General features: G+C 36.0%; 1 protein-coding gene across 2 annotated transcripts in view; it reads right to left on the bottom strand.

Moving 5' to 3' along the window:
- Positions 1–21,606, bottom strand: part of GPATCH2 (G-patch domain containing 2) — a 120,685-nt gene that overhangs the window by 17,937 nt on the left and 81,142 nt on the right. For both annotated transcript variants that reach the window (XM_069009517.1, XM_069009516.1), the window contains exons 6-8: positions 16,754–16,818; positions 14,357–14,396; positions 11,697–11,767 (exon numbers count right to left, since the gene is read on the bottom strand). In XM_069009517.1, the coding sequence (XP_068865618.1) occupies positions 11,697–11,767; positions 14,357–14,396; positions 16,754–16,818 (176 nt within the window). The remainder of the gene's footprint in view (positions 1–11,696; positions 11,768–14,356; positions 14,397–16,753; positions 16,819–21,606) is intronic.

Here is a 21,606-nt window from a genome sequence, read left to right as displayed (position 1 = left end):
ACAATATGGAGCACCAATTAAGCTTTGTCAAACCCAGTTTTATGGCCACTACCATCAAATGTTCAGCCAACTTGCGATTGTGAAGTGGCATTTGCCTTCGTCAGGGCTTAACATTTGATATGCTCTGCCAGTGTAAATCACAGCAAAACAAAAAGCTCTTATTTATTTATTTATTTAGAGAGGACCAGACAAGAACTATTACTGCTCTGGAACTGGCAGGTTAGACAAAAATAAGCAGAGTTGTGAAGCTGCACAATACATTTTGAAATGCCTGTAATGGGGGTATTATAAAGTAGAGAGAACTCTGACCCTCAATCAGGCTAAGTTCAGCATTATGTTTCTTAGCATTAAATCACAGGAGCATGGATTACAGAAAGGAAGAAAGCTATTTGCCTGACTTCTCTCTACTTACCCCTAGCTTGCTTCCAGCTATCATTTATAAATAGTGCTCTGGAGGGAAGCTAGGCCTTTTATTAGGGAAAAAATAAAACTTGTTAAGACCACCTTGCCTGAAAACCTGGCTTTTGACATGCTGGTGACAGGGACTGGAGCAAGCAGTGTCAAATGGAATAATTTTTAAGGAAAGACAACAGGAACTTGTCGCCTCATTGTATGCATTTACAAATAGAGGCTTTTCAGAGTATTAGGCCTAGTTAAAGCTGCCCTCTGGATAAAAAGTGTTCCCAAGCAGCCTCAGACAAGCTTGGGAGACAAACAGATGTGACTATGGTCCCTGGCGTTTGGCAAGAACACTCACTGTCAATAAGAAAAATATGAGCATGGACAGGGCATCAGCTGCACCACGGCCGAGCAGGCCTGCAAGTGTCATAGCAGCGGCAAAGTTGTGGCAGAGGGAAATAAGAGGGCTGCAAAAGCCAGGCTGGTGTGAACTTACACTAGCTTGCCAAGAATTTTTGTTGTTGTTGTGTCATGCCTCAACGTATTAAACAAAACACTAGAAAAGCCGCTGTCAATTTTTATTCATTTTTCATCTTGCACACAGTGTTTAGATTCTCCTTTTTACATGGTAAATAAGAGCCTCAAAAATGAAGACAGACTGGGGAGGCAGCAATAACAAAAAACCAGAAAAAAGCTATTGAAATATTAAATAAACCCCACAAAATCCTGTAAATAAACCCCACATATTTGATACAGCAAACACTTTTATAGAAGCAATGACATGCAAAGCAATTCACAAGCATCTCTGCATTTTTGTGAAACATTCCCTCTGATAGAAATTTTGCTATTTCCTCCTTAAATAGTTGCAGTCTCTTTATCATTTATTTTTCTCAAGGTAATTGCCCTTACTACAGTAACACATCTAGAATTGTCTCTTTAAGCTCCCCAAACACTTATATCCGTGCCTATACAACACAGTCTCTTTTTCTGTAATTTTCATAGCTCCACATGCAAATATTTCTGATTAATTCCCTTTCAGCAGTTACACACATTCACCTCTCGAAGACATTTGCAACAGGCCATGTCAGATTTTTATCTACCTTGACCTCTGTAGTCCATAGACCATGTGGTTACATTCTCCAAATATACATCTTGTTCTATGGGGGAACCTACAGCTGAGCTGCTTTAAATGCAATCCACCTTCTGAGTAACTGAGGACCCAACAGGGTTCTTCACTCTATCACTGGTAGTTACCACCCTTGCCACTATCAGAGTTGAAAGTTTGTCAGTCACTGAGAAGAACAACACAATAAAATGGCTGTAGGACAGCAGATACTCCTGAACATGTCTTCTAGTTCTCTGGTATATTACCTGCTTCTGTACTCACTATCATCACAAAACAAAACTTACTAATGAAGGCAGGTGTGAAGGAGTGTTTTTTGTTTAACAGTTTTTACCAAATTTCTGTACACTAACTTGGAAAATCCGATGCAGCATATTATTATGATGTAATAAGGTTTCCAAGAAGACTAATTTCTATTCCATAATTAGATGAATTGGTAATGATCAATACTTGCCTATCCATTACATTGCAATTAACATCTCTCACCTGAGGAAGAAACACACAGTAAACAGTGACACCCCGTTCTGCCACAGTATCAGTGCATTCCTGCAGATGGCTGTAGAACTCTGCAAGTTTATCACTACTGAATGCTTCAGCTAATGCAGAGGCTTGATGAAAGTTTTTAAGTCAACTTCTTTCATGAGACATCACAAAAAGACAAAAGTTAACTGGTTTGTATTTTAGAAGGGACTTGAGAGAATTATTTTGAAGGGGAAATCTAACTGAAACTGTCAGATCTCAGTCTTAGAACATGGATAAAAATACATATTCATATAGATATGATTGTAGAGAGAATGCAGTAGGGATGACAACTCACTTTTAAGCTTGAAATTCCTGGGCAATTTCTTACAAACTGAAATAGAGTAGGGAGAGTGTGAAGCAATGTTCACAGCAGCAGTTAAAGATGGAAAAAACAGAACTCGATTGTGGAACAGAGAAACAAGCCAATAAAATGATTAAAAAAATGGAATGTGTGGAACAGCTCAACTTCATAAAAATCAAAAAATACTCCATTATTCAAGTACCTTTTACACAAAAATATCACATAAATGATTCTCCTTACACAGAATGGACCTGTAGTACAGCCTATCTAGTTTTTACATGGCTTAAAATGCAGGCACTGCTGTATCTGGTGTCTAGCGGAACACATCCACTAGTGCTGCTTAAATAAGGGAGTTTGGAGGAACTTTAATTCTTCCTGTACATTCCTAAATTACCACAAGTGACAGACAATGGCTTCAAGAGCATCAGAGTCAATGGAACAGTTTATGATAAGTTTAGAGGTAAGCACCATTAAAACCCTATTATATATGTCTTTCTAAACATCTCAACACTAATAGCTAATTAAATTAAGACAAACATAAAATTCTACATTTCCATTTGATTGAGTCTCCAGAAGTATGGATTACATTAAAAGGTATCACTCCAAATACATGTACAAAGCGACTGGGGCTGTAAATTTGGGAAGACTACTCTGTATTATCTAGGTATAACAAAATACTTAATCTTTGCCTCTGGCATGTGTATCAATCTAACCACAGAAAAGATGCATGATGACTTCATAGTATTACACTGAAATATGCAAGGCATGTTTGTTTCTGAGAAAAAATACATGAAAAAAAAGGCTAAGGAATTTTGTAAGGAAAGATATCCTCTTTCCTTTGTGGTACACAGCTTGTCAAAACATGAATGCAGCTCCTGGTGTCTACTTGAACACCCAGAGAAGGTTAGCATGTGCAGTAATGCATCTGCCCCACGGAAAGTTAGAGAGGGATGGTTCCTTCTCCATTCTAAAGAAGGCACCTGCCTTCTTTTGCTCTTTTGCTTTCTTGTCACTTTTCTCAGACAACATGAAATCAGTTCCATGCATGATTCCTCCTCATCCTTTACAAACAGTAAAGCTTTTCTTCAAATTTGTCTAAAGAATGACATCATCTATATAATAGATTGCTTCACTTACCTCTGCTAGTGTGAAAACCATTACACTAACCAGAAGAGCTATGCACTTTATTTCCCTTTTATTACATCTTAAAAAGATGTGATAAATGCAGGCAACTCTATCAAACTCCTTTCATACAATGTCAATCTGTTCACAACAGAACTTCAGACATAAGGGTGACACACCTGTATTATTGAAGGTCCTAGTGCAATCTGTTATGACTAGAACACAATCTTTCCCTGGCCCATCAGATTACCTCATCACTTAATAAATACAATATCCTAGCACACTCCTTTTTGTTATCTTTAGCAGCACTTTTGTCATTCAAACACAGTAGTTGTCCAAAATTTATCTGAACACTACAAATCGACACATTCAACTTCACACTGGCATAATTTTAGTGCACATGGTGGAAAACAAAAACCTGCATCACTACGTATGTTCTGACACCCATACTTAAGTCACTTATGCACTTTATTTGTGAAAAGAGACCCTAAAAAATAATTCTGTAGTAGAGGCCTACTGCCCTAAGAAAGGATAATGCATTGTTTTTTCTTGGTTCTAATTAGTAATTTAAGCATATGTTCAGCATTTAACTCTAAATGTTTGCCTTTTCCCCAAGCTCTAAGACAGCTGTCCAAGATGTGAATGCCAGAAAACATTTAAATATCAACATCTGTTGAATTATGTTAATTTAGTGTAATATAATTGGGCATGAGTTGGAATTGATCAAAAGTATATGAATTACACAAAGGCAAATCCAAACCAATATCTTGGTGTACAAACAAGTCACCAAGGAACACTGAGGAAATAAACCCAAAAAATACACTTCTGTCAAAAATTAGACAGCAAAAAACTTTCAGTTTTCTTCAACAAATGACATGATTTCACATTTTCAATACAGGAAATTACTATTTATACTAACTCAGAATATAAATTTCATATTCATTTAGAATATTTCTAAATATTTTTGATGGCAAGTTCCATTATTGTTTTGTGTTAAGCAGTACATGATTAAAAAAATGCTCATATTTGTGCAATGGTGAAATGTAGTTTGAAAATAGGTCACAGTAACAGAATGTCATCCTGTTACAGGACAATATTGTTTCACAAATTCTAAAGCAAATATTCTTTGGTTTCCTCTTCATCTTGCAACAACATTGCTGCTATTTTAGAGATATGGGCCTTGACCCAGCTCTGAAGTGTTTTAGAAAATATCTTTATGACTTGAGCAGTAAACATGGATTTGAACAGACACTTTAATGGAAGGACTTGATAGTGTACTCAGCTACACCATTTCTTCCAGGTATTTCTGGATACATATTTGTTTACCAAGTATGATATTCACTAAATAAACTTAGTATGGGACAAATGTATTTTGTCAAAAAGATTTTAAAAACCACATTTTAAAGTTCTGGATTACAGTCATATAGAGTTAGGTTAAATTATTGCAAACATTAGTGTTGCATTCAAAATGTTTTATAACAGGGAAGGAACAAGAAGCAACATTAAAAATCCAAGTATGTAATACAGTAGCTCAAAAATGGAGGACAAAACATGAAAATTGTATGCAATTTGAAACAAACTACCCAAATTTTCATCTAAACTCTTTCTCTCCTTACACAAAACCACAGTCTGGATAGAAGTCAGTGTGCCTATGCCTCAGAATTTTAATGAATGTGCACCAGGGGATACTGATTTACACATATGAGATTCAGGGATCCTTTTGAGTTTAGTAGCAACCTGATGTAAAAACCGCACAATTTAATGTGCAATAAAACCAGAAAGAGGGAAGCCCACCCTTCCTTCATGCACACCTATTCATCTTCATCCTTATGATATGCAGCTTTAATGTGCCTTTGTGGTGGAACACAGAGAGACAAAACCAAATTTCCCATGGTGGGGGAGACGATGGGACAAACGAGTAGTGGAAAACCAGAGGGCAAAACAACCTCCTTGACTGCAGTGCTGCCTAACCCCAGGTTAAAGAGTTTGTGGAAGGACAGAGCAAGCCCCTGTGCACAGCTCCTCCTCAGACCTTACACAGCAGGAGGGGTCTTCAGACCTCTGGAGTGCAAATTAAGTTTGTCCTTATGCCGTTAGTATTTTAATAGGTAAGCTGAGACAAGCAAAGTTTGAGCTGTGGAGCACAAACTTATGCAAAAAGACAGCAAGACAGAGTATCTATTGCAGGTGAATGTGAGAAACAAGCACACCATGTGCTAAAATTTGGTTACTTGAAAGTGAGAAACTTGCTATCAGTTCATTCAGGGGAAAAATTCAATCCAGATAGTACATCAGGAGGATCCACAGGTACATAATTTCTAGAGGTTATCTGATTTTTTTTACTATAAATGTTTTTAAAATCAGGAAATATTAACTTCCTGTTAAATATATACTCTCATGTACCTGGAATTCCATTTTAAATGACAATTTTCAGTATCATTTAGCAGCTTGTTTATGTACCTTATTATAAAGTATATTAGATTCTAGTGCAAGAACAACAAAGTTCAGCTTGTGGTTTTGTACCTAATTTTGCATTAAAGATGCCAAAGAAATTGCTCTGATGGAATTAATGGAAAAACGTATTTTTATAACAGAGCCTGGTTCAAAATTTCTTCTATTTTTGTGAAATTCTCACTATGGAAGTCCAGTTAAAAGGCAACACTTTAAAGACATTAGGTGATTAATGGCCATTTATTCAACAGATACTTTAAATCTATCCATGAAACACTACTGAGGCTCAAAGATTTCCATAAAATTAAAATATCACATATTTGCTACACTTTGAAATAACAATTAAACTCTCATCGCCCTGTCCTCCTCTCCCAAGTGGAAATCCTTTCAGCACCTTAAAAATAAGGCAACAGTACAGAAAACTCAATCAGGAATTGCTGTCTCCCAAAACAGCACCATCTTTTATCCTTTCCAGAGAAGAAAAATACTAAACTGATGGAATAATGTTGTCCCTGCGGGTGACAGCAAGGGAGGGAAGCAATGTGTCCTCAAACATTCACATAATTTAATCTGGAACTGCAAATATTATTAAGCAGCAATCATAACAGCACAGTTACTGCTTCATGGCACTCCAAAGAGGAGATAAAACTGCTTAGTTGTTAATTTCTAATGATGTAAACACATTTGGATTTTAATGTTGTATCTGAATCTCCTGCATTATTAGCTCTGGGGTTACAAGACATTAACTTACTACCTTTAATAATTTTACACTTGAATTAAAAGGTGTGTTTAAATATGACTTTATTTTAAAGTATTTTTGTTGAGAATATGTGTTCATGTGATAGCAGAAGCAAATCACCTAATAAAACAGCTATGCATTCCTTTGCTTTTCTGCAGTGTAAGTATGTGCACGTGTTCGTGTATAATTTTCAAAAAGTGGCTGAATTTACCTCCTCTGGTATTGTAATTTCATTCCACAAAAGCTACATTAAACAATTACAGTTCTTGTAATTAACCAGTAGTCTAATGTACAGTTTTCTTATCCCAATCCATTAACAGCTGCTCAAAAAATGTAGTAATTAATGGTTTCATTTATTTTTGGCAACCTGCACCTCGACAAATAGTTTTGTATCTGTTGCAAATTAGGACTCTTTCCCAAACAACAGATGACACGATGGGAAAGAGGGAGCAGGCAGAATCCTTGCACATCTTTGTCTCTTTAGAAGATCAAATAAAGAGCAGCTGTAATGTTATTTGTCATATCTGTGTAAAAAGGTACCGTGTTCCATATCATCAGATGAAAATGAACAAGTGCTCTACAAATGCACAAATAGGGTTTATCCTTTAAAACTGGGAAAGACAGAAAGTTGCAATTTTAACCAAAACAATTACAGTCTTTTGTGAAGCTCTCCTCAGGTTTGGTGCCATTTTATCTATTACAAGCTTTCTTTAAATACTAATTCCCAGAGAACACATTTATAAGAAGTGAAAAGACGTGAGAGTCATTCTCTTGTATCAGCACAAGCACAGAATTAAACTGGACTGAGAAAAAACTAGGGAAAGGAGGGAAAGAAAGAGTTGCAAAAACCACAGGGAATTTCCATCAGTGTTGTTTACCATGGCAGGAAAAGACTCCAAAGACTTCTGGCCAGCTCAGGTGATCACTGGAGGACTGGCACACAGTCCTCCTGCCACACTACAGTAAAGGCCAAGTAGGGAGCTCCTGCTGATTTTTAAAGAAATATCAAGGTACTACCTCTACCTCAAGCTATGGTCTACTTTGCAGCCACAAGAATTGGCTAACTAGCTCATGCTAAACTGCTGCTACATAGATTAAATTCTTAACACAGCCTCAGTTAGGTAGCTGAAACCTGACATGTAAAATTCTACTCTACCTTGAAACCACTTTCATGAGTATGACTTAATCTTCTTTCAAGCCAGGAATGAACTGCATAGGAACTAAAGTAGATTTTTTTTTTCCTCTTTTAGACATCTCTGGGGAAAACACTGGCATGTGGAAAGCCAACAAAGAATTATCAAGATTCAACCCAAAAAAATTACTAAGTGGTAAAAATTTGGGCGCTATTTTCTTTTCAGTTTCTCAATTCAGGCATGTATCAAATTACAGTTACAATACAGTAAGAAAAAAAATACATAGATGAAATAACTCAGGTACTTAACAGGAGCAGACTACAAAAGAAATATGACACAAGACCTCTATGTAAAGGAAATGATTCCACGAGAGTAACTTATTCAGAGTCCACTGTTTTCCCAACCTGCAATTCTCTTGCTTCTAGATTACAGCATAAATTACCTAGTTATGGCATTGACTGTATGACCAAAGGCAAAATATGAAGTTGGTTAAGTATCCTGCTTATTCTGTCAAATGAGGATAAAGGTACTTCCCCTCTTCTTAAGGAGGCTGTGAGGATAAGTACATGAGGTATTTAAAGACAGAGAGACAGTTGTGTGATGGAGGTCCCCCCCCCCCCCCCATAGTTAACAATGCAATCACATTTCAAAATCATGTTACAGCAGTTCAGCAAAATATCCTTCAACACTGTCCCCGTTGCTGATCAAAGGAATCTTAGCCATGGGGAATCTCCTTTAGGTAAAACTCTTCTTTTGTAAAATTTTAAGGAAGTGACTTAAGAAAACGTATTTTACCTCATGAGGGGAGCAGGCAAAGAGCCCATGATCAGCTCTGGCAGTTCAGCTGCCAAGCAGCAACTTGTTAACTCCCCGTAACTCAATCATGTTTGCCCACTGCCTCGGGCTACAGACAGACATTTGGTCTGCTAACAACTGCGCCAGATGAAGACATTACTATCCCAAGCTATTTGTTATCACGCATCTGCTGGAGATTATCAGCTCCACAGCTCTGCTGGAGGAAGAAATCATGTGAGCACGCCTTAATATGGTTTGTACAAAACCAGCCAATTTAATTTAAATAGGTGAGTTGAGCTAACCAGGCTGGTTTTGCCCAAAACATATTAAAAAATTCAGACAAAAAACCTTCTCTACTGGCAAAAGAATAGGGGATGAAAACAAGGAGCTGGAAGAATTATCTATCCTTTAAGGAGTGTAGCTGATTTGGAGAGGAGACCGTTCCCATCCTAAGGCAGAGAGATAACATAAACACAGAACTTTTTCAAGGCTCTAGAAGAGAAAGAAATGCCACTTTTAAAAGAGCCTTTTTCAGTACTGTTAATAATCTAAATAATGAATGGGAAAACTACATATTTGCAGATTAAATCTTACCTGTATAGGTAGCATAAATAGATAGATATATTGAACTGTATCAGTGTAATATAACCTATCCAGGTTATAAATTTTGTAGTGCAGGACTGTCCCCCACATCTGGTCTGTCAGTAGCCATATCAACAGTTCTCTACAATCTTGACTATCTTGGCACTAGCAAAAGTTCATGTTAGTTTGTACAGGATTAGATAATTATCATTAATTTTGACAGAAGAAATTTAAGACATTAAACCCAGTACAGTAAAACTCATCCCAGACAGTATGATTCCACCACAACGAGACAGCTGCAGACCACTGCCATGCTTAGAGCTCCACACCTTTCTGATGTATTTACACAGTAAATTATTCCACAAGTCACTGATCTAATGTAATAAGGGTATTTACATATTGTCTACATGCTGAGACAAGAACTGTGTTCAGTCATCCAAAAGGGGTAAGAAAAGTCAAGGCAAGCATAGAAAAATGTGTGTGTACACATCTCAAGACACATATGAAAAACAAAAGAATAGCAGAATGAACAAGAAATGCAGTTATCTGAAAATGATACAAAAAAAAGACCCACAGAAATTCAGTCTTGCAATAAAAACAGCTGTATTCTGGATAAGTACAATAATTTTACAGAATGTCCAAAACTTGTCCACTTATGCAGTTCTCTCACTGCATTTAGCAACAAAGAGCAAGACAATTTAAGGTCAGAGCCAGTACTTTTTGTATGCCTCTTTTTAAGGGATTGCTCATCTGAAGTAGCTGGAAGTGTCCATATATGTTTAATATATACCATGTAAACAAGACTGTATGCTTTCATATTCTAAGACAGCAGATGGCCTATTAAGAACACGAGTTTTGTAGTACTTTGAATTTTTTTTTAAGTCACTTCAAGTTTCTATGGTAGACAGAGAGAATGGTGGTTTTCTGAAAGAGCACAAGTAATTATTTTGAAATAACCTGACTTATTTGGATGAATCTGGACTGTGTACATCATGTACCTTGTAATACATTGTAATAATAGTTTATGTAAGTGCTACTTTAACAATATGGATTTTTTTTGAAAATGCTAATCTTCACTCTTGGATTTGACACGTATTACTTCTACACAAAACTGCCACATGTTTATTGGGATAAGAGTCTATTAAGGTACTGTTGACTGGACATGAAGAGAGGTTGAAGATCACTTCATGTATTTAATGCCACTTTACAACTCTCTCTTCTAACTGCTTGTGCAGGTAACAAACAGATCCCAAGAGCTTCATTGGCCAGGATAACAAACATGTAAGTTATGATTCTGAATTCCTCATACTCTGTTTTATTTTGCTACAGCATAAAAAAGATCCTAAAATGACTCTGAATATAATCTGTTCCTTACTGCTCACTTTATACCCACTTTATACTCTCAGTTTCCTGTGAGCACTCTGATAGTAGTGCATTTATGGTGAAAATTCTATCTAAGGTTAACTCATTCAAAAGTTTGGAGTGAAAATATCATTTACAAGTGCACTTGCAAGAAAATAATGCAGAAATTTTCAGAATTTTAATATAAAAGGTTTGATAGACAAAGATAATCAAAATTTCTATAGATGAATGACTGACACTTCTGTAACCTATGTTTGAGAGCATGTAACCAGAACTTGTATACAATGAAACAGATTCATATTTAATATGCATATTTAAAAAAAAAAATTGGTTTCCCTTTCCAGGTAATCAGCAAGGCAAGTACCTAAGAATATTAAAATCTTTGGTCTGAGTGACTGCATACATACTAAAAATCAACTGGCTGACAGAAAATTGTCTCAAGTGGTACAATCACATGGTAAAATTGTCTCAAGTGGTAGAATCACCTGATGATATAAATTTATTACAACTTTTTGAAGAAAGTAATTTGATGGCACATTGCCATCTTTACAGGACAACATAAAAATTGTGTAAAGTGTTGTGCATAGCATGGGAAGCATTTCTGTAGTTTCTCATTTGAAAAAAATGTTAAAATTAAAATAATTATTTGGTAGAATAGATTCAGCAGGTGACTTGCACATAAAAAAACCCCTCTGTAAGTTCAGTCTTGAAGTTTTTTTCTTTTGAGGAGAAGGAAAGAAGATGGAGATAGAAGTAGATTTGTTTTTATTAAGTCTTCACAATGAAATGTTTATTGTCAAAATATATGAACAATTTAAGTGTTACAGTATTTATCTTCTTGATTTCAGATATGCATAATATAATTTTATATGTTTCCAGCACTTAATTTACATGCCAGAAGCACAAACCTTACTTTGGCATCCATTTAATTCTGATGTTCTAAAGAGATTAAGTTCGGCAAATGCAGTTGCACATAGTCACCAAAGAAGGCCAAACACTCAAACATAAGGCAAAGATTATGGCATTCAAAAGAAATTCTTGAAAGTAAGTTACAAATAAACCCAGAAGACCTTTGAAAATACCCCAAAAGAATAGTGTTTTATATAAAGATTTGAGAAATCACCAAATACATGAAGTGCACTAAAGGCAGCTGCCACATTCACTTACCTGCTGGCTGTTTTTACAGAGCTGTTCTTCTTGTGTCCCCTCTCCGAGCGGTTGTCTCGCAAGAGCTGAAGCTGTTAGAAGAAAACATGTTCAGAAGAGTCTCACAAACAGTGCCTTCATTTGCTTTTTAGAATTTTTATCCTGACAATGCAGTTATTTCCTCTCTTGAGTAACCTGTCAATAGTTTTCACCCATGACTTTGAGATGGACGTTAATAGAACTTTACAATAGTAGCTAATATGTAAATGTATATATCCCACCAATTTAATATGCCTGAATAATTGAAAATGTAAGAATTAAAGCATTTTCAAAGCATATTAGAAAGCCATGCAATCACAATTTCACAATTAACTTTATCTGTAAAATTTTACAATTTTCACAATTTCAATTCAAATTTTTGAAGTCATATAATTAGAACTGTTCGGAGGACACTTAATTTATAAAAAAACTGTTCAGGTTAGCACTTGTATCTAAGCAGTTATGAAACAGTTGTAAACTCTTCTAAGCCCCAGGAGCTTTAGTAATTTGCAAGTTGCAGAATCAACAAAAACACAGTATTAAAGCTTCCTGTAATAGTGAGGAAGTAGGAACAGTGAAGGATTTGTTTAACTGAAATGGTGACTCAGCTTCTGAAACAAGCTGTGGTTTATTTTGTTTATTTTTAGACAAATAAAGGAAGACTTTTCATTCAGATGCCAACACTCAAAATTGTATTTCCAGCATTATGACGTTTGTCAGACGAGTCAAGGCACACTGACAGTAAAAAACAACCATGAGAATGCTATACTAAAGAAATTAAAACTGGACAGTATAAAAACCCCACAAATGTTTGAAATGTCTCATATATTGAAGGAAGATTAGAATGAAAGACTGTTTAGAAACAAAAGAGAGGCAAATCAACCTAATATTCACAGCAAAGACACTTGAAAATCCTGTAGAAATTAGGAAATGATCAACTTTAAGACTTGGACAACCAACCCTTAATGTTGTAGATGACCATGGACTCCAAAAAATGCCACCAGTTTGAAAAACTAAACAATTTCTCCTCAACTCTCTACAGCTTCCCTCTTGTACAAGGAATGCTTCTTGAAATTTCAACTATCTAGTTCTCAGATGCAGTAGTTTACTATATAAATAAATTTAGTGAGAATTTTATTGGTTGTCAAAATTACATGACACCATCACACTCATTATTTTCTTCCTGTCTTAAAAAAAAAGCTCAAACCCATTATGTACCAGTAACATCTATAATTAGTGACATTAGCTTTACTTCACCATTCCTTAGTAATCTGTAAATTACGAATTCAGTTAACTTCAGATAAGCTCTGAAAATACAGCTCTTAGGAAAGATGGAAAAACCCACATAAAATATAAAATTAACTCAAATCTGCTATTATCGGAGAAAAATTGATTAATTCATCAAACTCATGGTAACCTAGTTTTTTTTAGATGCTCCTTACACTAGAAAATTTATTTCAAAACAATGAGAGTTAAACGTGAATTATATAAAGCTGTCTATTTAGAGGTCAAGTGTCAGTCAGCTTATTGTAACATGCTGGAATCCCAATTTACAGCTAAAACTACTGTGCTTTGTCCACTCTGGCAGTTCTGGGTAAGTAGTATTGCTTGCTCTGGAGTTCAAAAGAAAGGGGAGGGAACAGGAAAGGTTTAAACTATGACTTACTGGAGCTACAAGAGTTCATGATGGATCATCTGAAGATGAACCTTCCAAAGACTCTTCAGACTTTCTTTCCTTTTGAAGTTTCAAATCTTATTTACATTGGCAAAAGTACCAGCAAACTGGCACAGATCTAATGCAATCAACTGCTATATCAACTTTTTCCAACTTAAAAAAATGGAAAGTTTGTGTTAAATTTCAATGCGTTAATGATATATTCAGCTACTTTTACTGAGCAGTTGAAGTTAACTATACATCTATGGAATGAGAGCAGATTTATTCTCACATTTTATAGTCCTGGAAAGTACGTTCTGTTTAGACCTCACTACCATCCACACAGAGAGAGGTATTCCTCCATGTCTGAAGACAAGCTAAGGAACTAAGTGCCATGTTGCTAATCAAACATTAAATATGGCTTCACATTCTTGCAACCACATCTCTAGGCTTGGATCTCCCAGGGACTGCACTGTAGGGGCTCAGCAGACAACCTAGCAAGGTATTTTCACCAATATCTGCACCATGATGGAGATGTAACAGTTCCTTTTTTTTACTGCAGTAGGCACTTTAACCAATGAAATGCAGAAAAATGGAGTTGAAGATCTTCCTGTAGAAGGCTCCCCACTTGTGTAACTAGTTCTGTATTTCTTGATTTTGGGAGCAAAACCTTTTGCTTTCCAGCACTTTAAGAAATGTAACATTTGGAGATACCACAATTGACAAAATCATTAAAAAAAAAAATCAGAATTTTCATTTAAACACTAAAACCTCAAGAATACTTAAGTGAAATTAAGTGACTAATTAAAGATTTTTAATTAAGAGAATTTTGGAAATGCACTGCTGTTAATATGTTTGCTTAAAAGAAGATATGAAATGATATCTGCTTTGTTTGCAATGTCTTAAAATATTAGCCCACTACCTCTGAAGTAGAGGTAAAGTTCTTTATAATCTCAAGTAAACTGTTCTTGATCAAAGCAGTTCTTACCTGGCTGTGTTCCTTTCTAGCCCCAGGGCTAAACCAGTGACTGTGGGAGAAAAAGAAAAGACAGGTTTAACAATATAACTAACAAAGCACATGCTGTCATATGACCAGTCTGTGCATGCTTTTGGGTATTTTATTGCCTGCCAGGAAAATACAGCCGTTGGCTATGCTTTATTTTAATGGGGTATTTTTATTGAACGCTTTAAGTTTGTAACAGTTCTGAAAGAATGCATCACAGTTTCACTTCTGAGCAGCTGCTGGCTTTATAGGTAATTATATTTTGTCAAACAAGCTAAAATAATACATAAATGATGGTATTTTAATATACTACAATGTACATGCTATAAATTAATGTAATTCCATATTTAGTACTGAAATGGTACTTATTAATGATTACAGCTGAAAAGACTTTAAAGTAGTTTGGACTACCTGATAGCTGTTAATGTATTATTTCACAAACTGAGGTCTGAGTTTGAAACTAAAGTGAAATGCCCAGTCTGAAAACCTAGTGGCTTCATATCTCCATACAACTGCAAAATTGTGACTATTGGCAGCCTTATTTCATAGAGATGGAAATTCAGAGTAAGATTTTGACATACAGGGATGTCACAATGTGCCTCTTCCCTCAACAGCAGTAAAAGCATAATAATACTGGCTCACATACACACTGTGGTCACACAGAACTGAATTACCATCTGAATGGAGCTGTAGCAAGCATCATACAAACCTGCACACTCGCAAAAGGAAAAGGGGAAAGAAAAAAAAACCCTACAACAAGGGGGATCTCAAGTTACATGTAGTATCTACATACTATTTGTGTAAGCAAGCAACAGGTTTTGGTCAAAGGATAAAATAATTCCATCCATTGAAATACTGCACAAAAAGAGCATCCCACTATCTGCTATTATGCTTGCACATTCCTCTAGAAGTGTAACCAAAGATTACAAGCTTAACTTAACCATGCTTTTTCTGAAACAGCTCCATTCAATGCAATTTAGTCCCATTTTCTCCCCCAAGCAGCCATATAATTACACTTCAATTTTTACTTTAATTAGTATACTGAAAAGATTCAGATTCCATGGAACTGTCTGGTTTAGATCCCTTTATTTTCAAGTCACAAATCTGAAAGTTTTGTGGCTTTTTGTCACTCAGCTTTTCTGAGTTTGATAATGAGCAGCCAACTCTCTCATTCCTGCATAAAAGACCAGCTGTCACCCAAACCTCCATACTGCTTTTTCTACTTTTAAGGTGATTAAGGAAAAGGAGATGGAAGTGAAAAAGGAACGACAGCAATAAAGTAAAAAGTATACCTTGAGATAAGGTAGACATCTATGTATTTTGGACATGAAACATTCATCAATTGTACTCAGGAGTTCAAAATCTGGTGAAAACTGCGAGATTCCATGTACACACAGCTTTGACACTGATTTTTACCATTTTGTCCATTCCCTTAATTACAGTATTATTTGTTTGCTTGTCTTTTTAAGTAAAATAAGTAAAACCCATAAAATAACAGTTGAATTACTGGTAGAAATTGGTAGAAATAACTTACAAAATCACAATCTCTTGAATTTACACACACATTTTCAAGTTATGAGATGAATCAGAGGTGGATTAGTGGTGTAAAACAGTTGGTACTGAGGAGCTGATGTTTGTAGTACCTCTGGTTTGACAAGTTTTGTTTTAAACTGTGGATGATGTATCTAGTAGCAGTTAGAACATATAAATGTATCTCCAAATATACAAATTACATATAATTTCCTCATCATGTATGTCTATGTTTTAGAGTTTTGTTTTGAAAAATAAAGGAAAATATAATCTTCCAAGTGTTCAAAAGATGTAACCAATAAATAATGCTGTTAATGTTGTCAGGGGAAGAGAATAGAGTTTACAGTAATGACACACTAGAGTAACTAAAGAAAGTGAATTACATTCCCTATTACAGGTGTTTAAACAACGAATTCAATATCTTTTTGTGAAAATTATTATAAACTTCTTCCTCACACGATACATCATGTGAAAGACTAGAAGATATGATGCTTATGTATTTGCATACATTCAAGCTTGGCATTTCTGAATTTCTCTTTAGAGAAAAACAAAACAAGTATTTTCAAAGAACCCATTTTTGCTATCCAGCCTTAAACAAGTTTGCATTTTAGGAAAGGATACTTAGAAAGTTCATAAAAACACATTTACAAAGACCTGAATTTCATGTTTCATTAAGAAACAAAAAATGAAATAAAAAGGATTTTAAGTACTCTTATTAAATAAAGACCAGCAGGTAAACTGAGCTGTGGCTCTCATCACATTTGTGCAGTTGTAAAATGTGGCTTTGAGACAGAGGTACCATTGTAAAGCAAACCATAGCAAAAAGTTATAACTCCCATCGCTGATACTCACTCATGGTGAAGAGAATCCTGGGACAAGTGAACTGTTTTCCTGCTACCACCTGGTCCTGGAGTTATCTAATGGAAACATAAAGGAAAAATGTCTTTGAATAATGGGGCAGCATATGCACAAAATGGTTGCTTATTAAGAAAATACATCACAAACATTAAACACAAAATAGACACATTATACTAAATACAGTAAATGCAATTAGCAATATCTGCAATTTTAAAGTAAAGCCTGAGTGCAGAAAGTGCTATATGAGATTAAGCAAAATCCTTTATGTGTAATTCTGATTGGATGTCAGACATAAAGACACAGATATCAAGGACCTAAGTTACTTTTCTGTGAAGTCCATGAAGTACTTTACTTCCAAAAGATGAAAATTAGATGTTTTGAAAATCATTGGCAATATATTGTCCTTATTTATTGCTCATACAGCAAAAAAATTATTAAAAAAACCCCTCCCAACACAAAACTTTTGAAATTCAAGTTGACAGGGGATAGAAAGCAAAGGTAAAATAATTTTTACCACACTGTACTGTAGCCCTTGTCCAGTGCTTTATATAAACTGAAACCTAAGATATGTGATAGCGTCAATTGAAGTATGATCTTCAGAATGCACGACAGCACATGCAGACTTTTGCTGATGATGACATTCTGATATTGCTCAAGAATGGATTCAAACAGCTTTATTTTTATTTTTTCAAAATGCTTAATTCATGCCCATGTGTAGATAGGTAAAAGCAGAAGAGTAAGAGACAACTCATGAGACACATGCTCAAGAACGAGAGCAGCAGGCAAACTCTTCCTGATGGGAAGAATGAAGGAACAAACTTTCAGTTCCTTGGACACAGTTTTATAGTCAGGAGATAACCAGAGGTGGAATGAAGTCAGATGTTGGGCCAGTTTTGACAGGAGACCACAAAAACTCAATGGTAATATATTTACATGGCTCGGGCTTGCCAAAACTATGTAAGCTGGAGATTCATGGATAAAAGCAGCCTACTCGTCATTAGAAGAATTATAAGCTCAACTCTTAAGTGAATCCCTATTAATGTGGTTTTGTAATGGAGAAAAGGCAGGGCAGTCAGAGCTCCAAGTCTGGAAGACTTTCAAAGAATGCTTGCTGAATAATTTGAGAGCTCCAAGTGGTTAAAGTATTTGACCAAAATCTGCTTCTTTGACCTGAAGAATGATGTCACTCTAGGCTGAATTGAGAAACAATAAAGTGCTGTCACTTTTCTGGCTGACGGGGATTAAGAAGAATTGGTAATATCTCACCTCTGAAAAATCTATGCAAGCATACAAATCCTAGTAGAGGAAATCACGGCAGCTACCTGGGAGAACATCACCTATTGCTTTATGCCCATTTGGAATTTACTGTTTTACTAGACTGATCAAGGCCTTACACAGCCATGGGATGACAATAAAACATTGACCAAATGCTACTGTTTCAATGTCATGGTTCATCTAATAATAAAACTGAGAAATGGCCATTCACAAAGACAGACATGGAAATATAAACCAGCATTTTAATATGTAATTTCCAAATTTTAAGATGAATAACTAAACTGTTACTTTAACACTAGAGGTAAGTATGCAGCTCAGCTCTTGAGAGTTATATCCTGCATTAATCTCAAAATGAGGTTTTCATGCTATTCCAGTGGGTATCCCTGGAATATAGTAATCCATTTTCTACACTGTGGCTATAAGAAAAGCCGACCGTGCCTATGTCATGCTTTGTTAGAGGTTCATGATCACATTATCTCATGGTGGACCTGACACTTTTATTCAGTTTACAGTATGTTCTGTGTACAGGCAACTTATTTCCTTTGCCAGGGCTGCTGACAACCTTTTCCACACTATATTAATCTTGTTTACAGACTTTATCTTGGTACAAATATCAGAAAACTGAACTTTTTATCTCAGGGAGAAAATAAACAACATGTTGACAGAAGCAAAAGCTATTTTCTGGACTAAAATTGGTTGTTTACCTGCAGCCATACTTATGGAAACAAGTTTAAGTTTCCAGCTTACTCAAAATACATAATCTGGAATTTAATAAGCATGGAAATTTCAAGAAAATTCACTTGATAAATTGCCAGTTTTAAAATAATATAGAAACCACAGAAGTATGTTTTTCCACCAATTTATATGAGAATATGAACTTGCTTGGAATACAGTTACAACTGATCACAAAGTACAGAGTTCACATTTCTCCTGCACACTCCAGATGGCTTCAGCTACCACCCAGCCACAGAGTATCTGTAAAACTAAACTCACAAGGTACACACATGCAGACCTTTGCATGAAGCTCAGTGCGGATTATTGTAAGATTCCCAACATGTTAATACAAATTAATTCCTGTTTGCAAAACTTACCCAGGGTGTAAAAAGCAAAACCAAAACCCACTGCCCACCTTCATCTGCTACCTCCCTGTTACAAAAATCTCCAAAGATCTGCTGAATGTCCACAGAAGTGAGCGCCAATGGCTCCAAAGTGACAGCAGGTTACAGGACACTAAAATCAAAACAAATACCCTCTCCACTGCTCAGATTCTGCATTCATGCAAAAAAAAGCTGTTATCTATCTGTTCATCTGCTAGATGATGATTTGTAATAACATAAATACAGTAGATTTTTTTTTCAAATCTTTTGATGGATAAACTTTTGTGGAAAAAAGCCATTGCACACTCAAAAGTGTGCACACACAACATGAACAGAATTCTGACTTCAAAAGTTCCTTCTTATGAGACATTAAAATGCCTAGGAAATTCCAATATCTTTCAACCTTTTTAGTAGATTTTTAACTACTTAACAGACTATTTAACAGTCTGTGTATCTAGAAGTCACACTACCCCATAATCAAACATAATGACAATACTGGGACTTCGGTAACTTAACTAATATAAAAAGTGAAACTATCTATAACTTTTTTCTAATTTAAGACTAGAGCTTTTAAAAAAAATTATTAGCTGTAGCAAATCACTAGGAATGATATCCTAAGGGATGAGGAACAATACTGACCTCTAAAAAGTGCAAAAGACACCACAAGTCTTCATACAGACCAATTGTGTTGCACCTCTACCGCATCTTAGTTGCATAAAGCCACAATATAAGTAGGACTGCAAACAGAAATCAGGCAAATGTTTGAGCTTCCTTGCTTGTCATCTTCCTCCTGGGAAAAAGTCTCTCCAGGAAGAAATACTGCAAACTTACAGTTAATGTAATTGTTTTAATATTAAAAAAATTTAGGGTTATTTTTGGAACACTTAATTTCTTCTGGCTACAGGTCCTTTCACCACTGCTTGAATAAGATGACAAGGTGATGGCTGCATCCTGTTTACAGAATCCCTGAGACACAGGTACTTCAACTCAGAGACAAAGTACTCCTGGTTTGCAAAGATTGCTTTGCCTGAGAAATTATGACCTAAACTGATGGACACAGAGAAATGGAACACTATTCAAGTTTTGCCTCAGAATACACAACACTATAAACTGCTGTCCAAGACCACGGAATCACAGAATCACTACAGTTGGAAAAGATCCCCAGGATCATCAAGTCCAACCTTCAATTGAGTACCACCATGCCCACTAAGCCATATTACAAAGTGACACGTCTACTCATTCTGTGAACACCTCCAGGAATGGCAACTCCACCATTTTCCTCGGCAGCCTGTTCTAATTCTTAAGCACTCTCAGTTTTTTCCTAATATCTAACCTGATCCTCCCATGCCAGATACTACACATGACAAACTTCAGAAGTGATACAAGGAAAAATGGTGGGATTAAACAGAAAAACGACAAGAAAACCAGAGGATTTCACTCTGCAAAAATAATATTGAGCACTCCAACTTTTATTTTAAAATGCTAATAATACTGAATAGAGTATTTCAGCTGGAAGGAACCTACACTGATCATCTAGACCAACTGCCTGACCAATTCAAGGCTGAGCAATTTTGAGCGTGTTGTTAAGGGCATTGTCCAAAAACACCAACAGGTTTGGGGCATCAGCCATGTCCCTCAGAATCCTGCTTTAGTGTTCCATCACCCCCTTGGTAAAGAAATGCTTCCTGATGTCCAGTCTGAACCTCCCCTGGCACAGCTTTGCACCATTCCCACATGCTGCATTACTGGGTCCCAGGGATAAGAGATCAGGCCATCACTCTCTATTTCCTCTCCTCAGGAAGCTGTAAGAGGTCATCCCTCAGTCTCCTTTCCTCTAAACCAGACAAGCGTGGTGTCCTCAGCCACAACTCACAGGACATGCCTTCCGGCCCTGTCACCAGCTTTGTTCTCTCCTCTGGACATGTTCAAGGACCTTCACGTCCTTAAACCGTGGGGCCCAGAACTGCATGGGAGGGGAGGCTGCACCAGTGGTGGATACTGCGAGACCATCACCCCATTTGAGTGGCTCACACCACTGAGGGACAGGGAGCAAAGAGGCCACAGCTCAGTCACAGGGTGCTTGAACACTGCCACTTTATATGAACAGGCTAAGGGGTGTCCAAGACTGGAGCCTGTACAGAACATTATTCCATAAAAAATAATCAATTTACTGGATCAATTTATGCATCTTCTAATTGAATATGATAGTGCTACTTTAATTTACATGTGCTGTTTAAAGTAGTAGTTTAAAGAAAAGGTACTACTGTGTGCCAACAAAAACCCACAACACATTAACACAAAACAAAAATATGCTACATGTTATTTAAAAATTCTGCTTCTCATTTGAACTATGTTTTAATGTTCAGTTACTGAATTGCCCAAAGAAAATCATTAATTATTTTTTAAGACATCTATGATAGAAAGCTCCCAAGTATGGATGTGTTCAAGACTCAGTATTTTCTTAATATTTTAAAT

This window comes from Aphelocoma coerulescens, chromosome 3 (genome assembly GCF_041296385.1).
Source record: "Aphelocoma coerulescens isolate FSJ_1873_10779 chromosome 3, UR_Acoe_1.0, whole genome shotgun sequence".
NCBI classification, from domain to species: Eukaryota; Metazoa; Chordata; class Aves; order Passeriformes; family Corvidae; genus Aphelocoma; species Aphelocoma coerulescens.
Note: the sequence above shows the minus strand (reverse complement) of the source record. Positions and strands in the feature narration are given on the sequence as shown.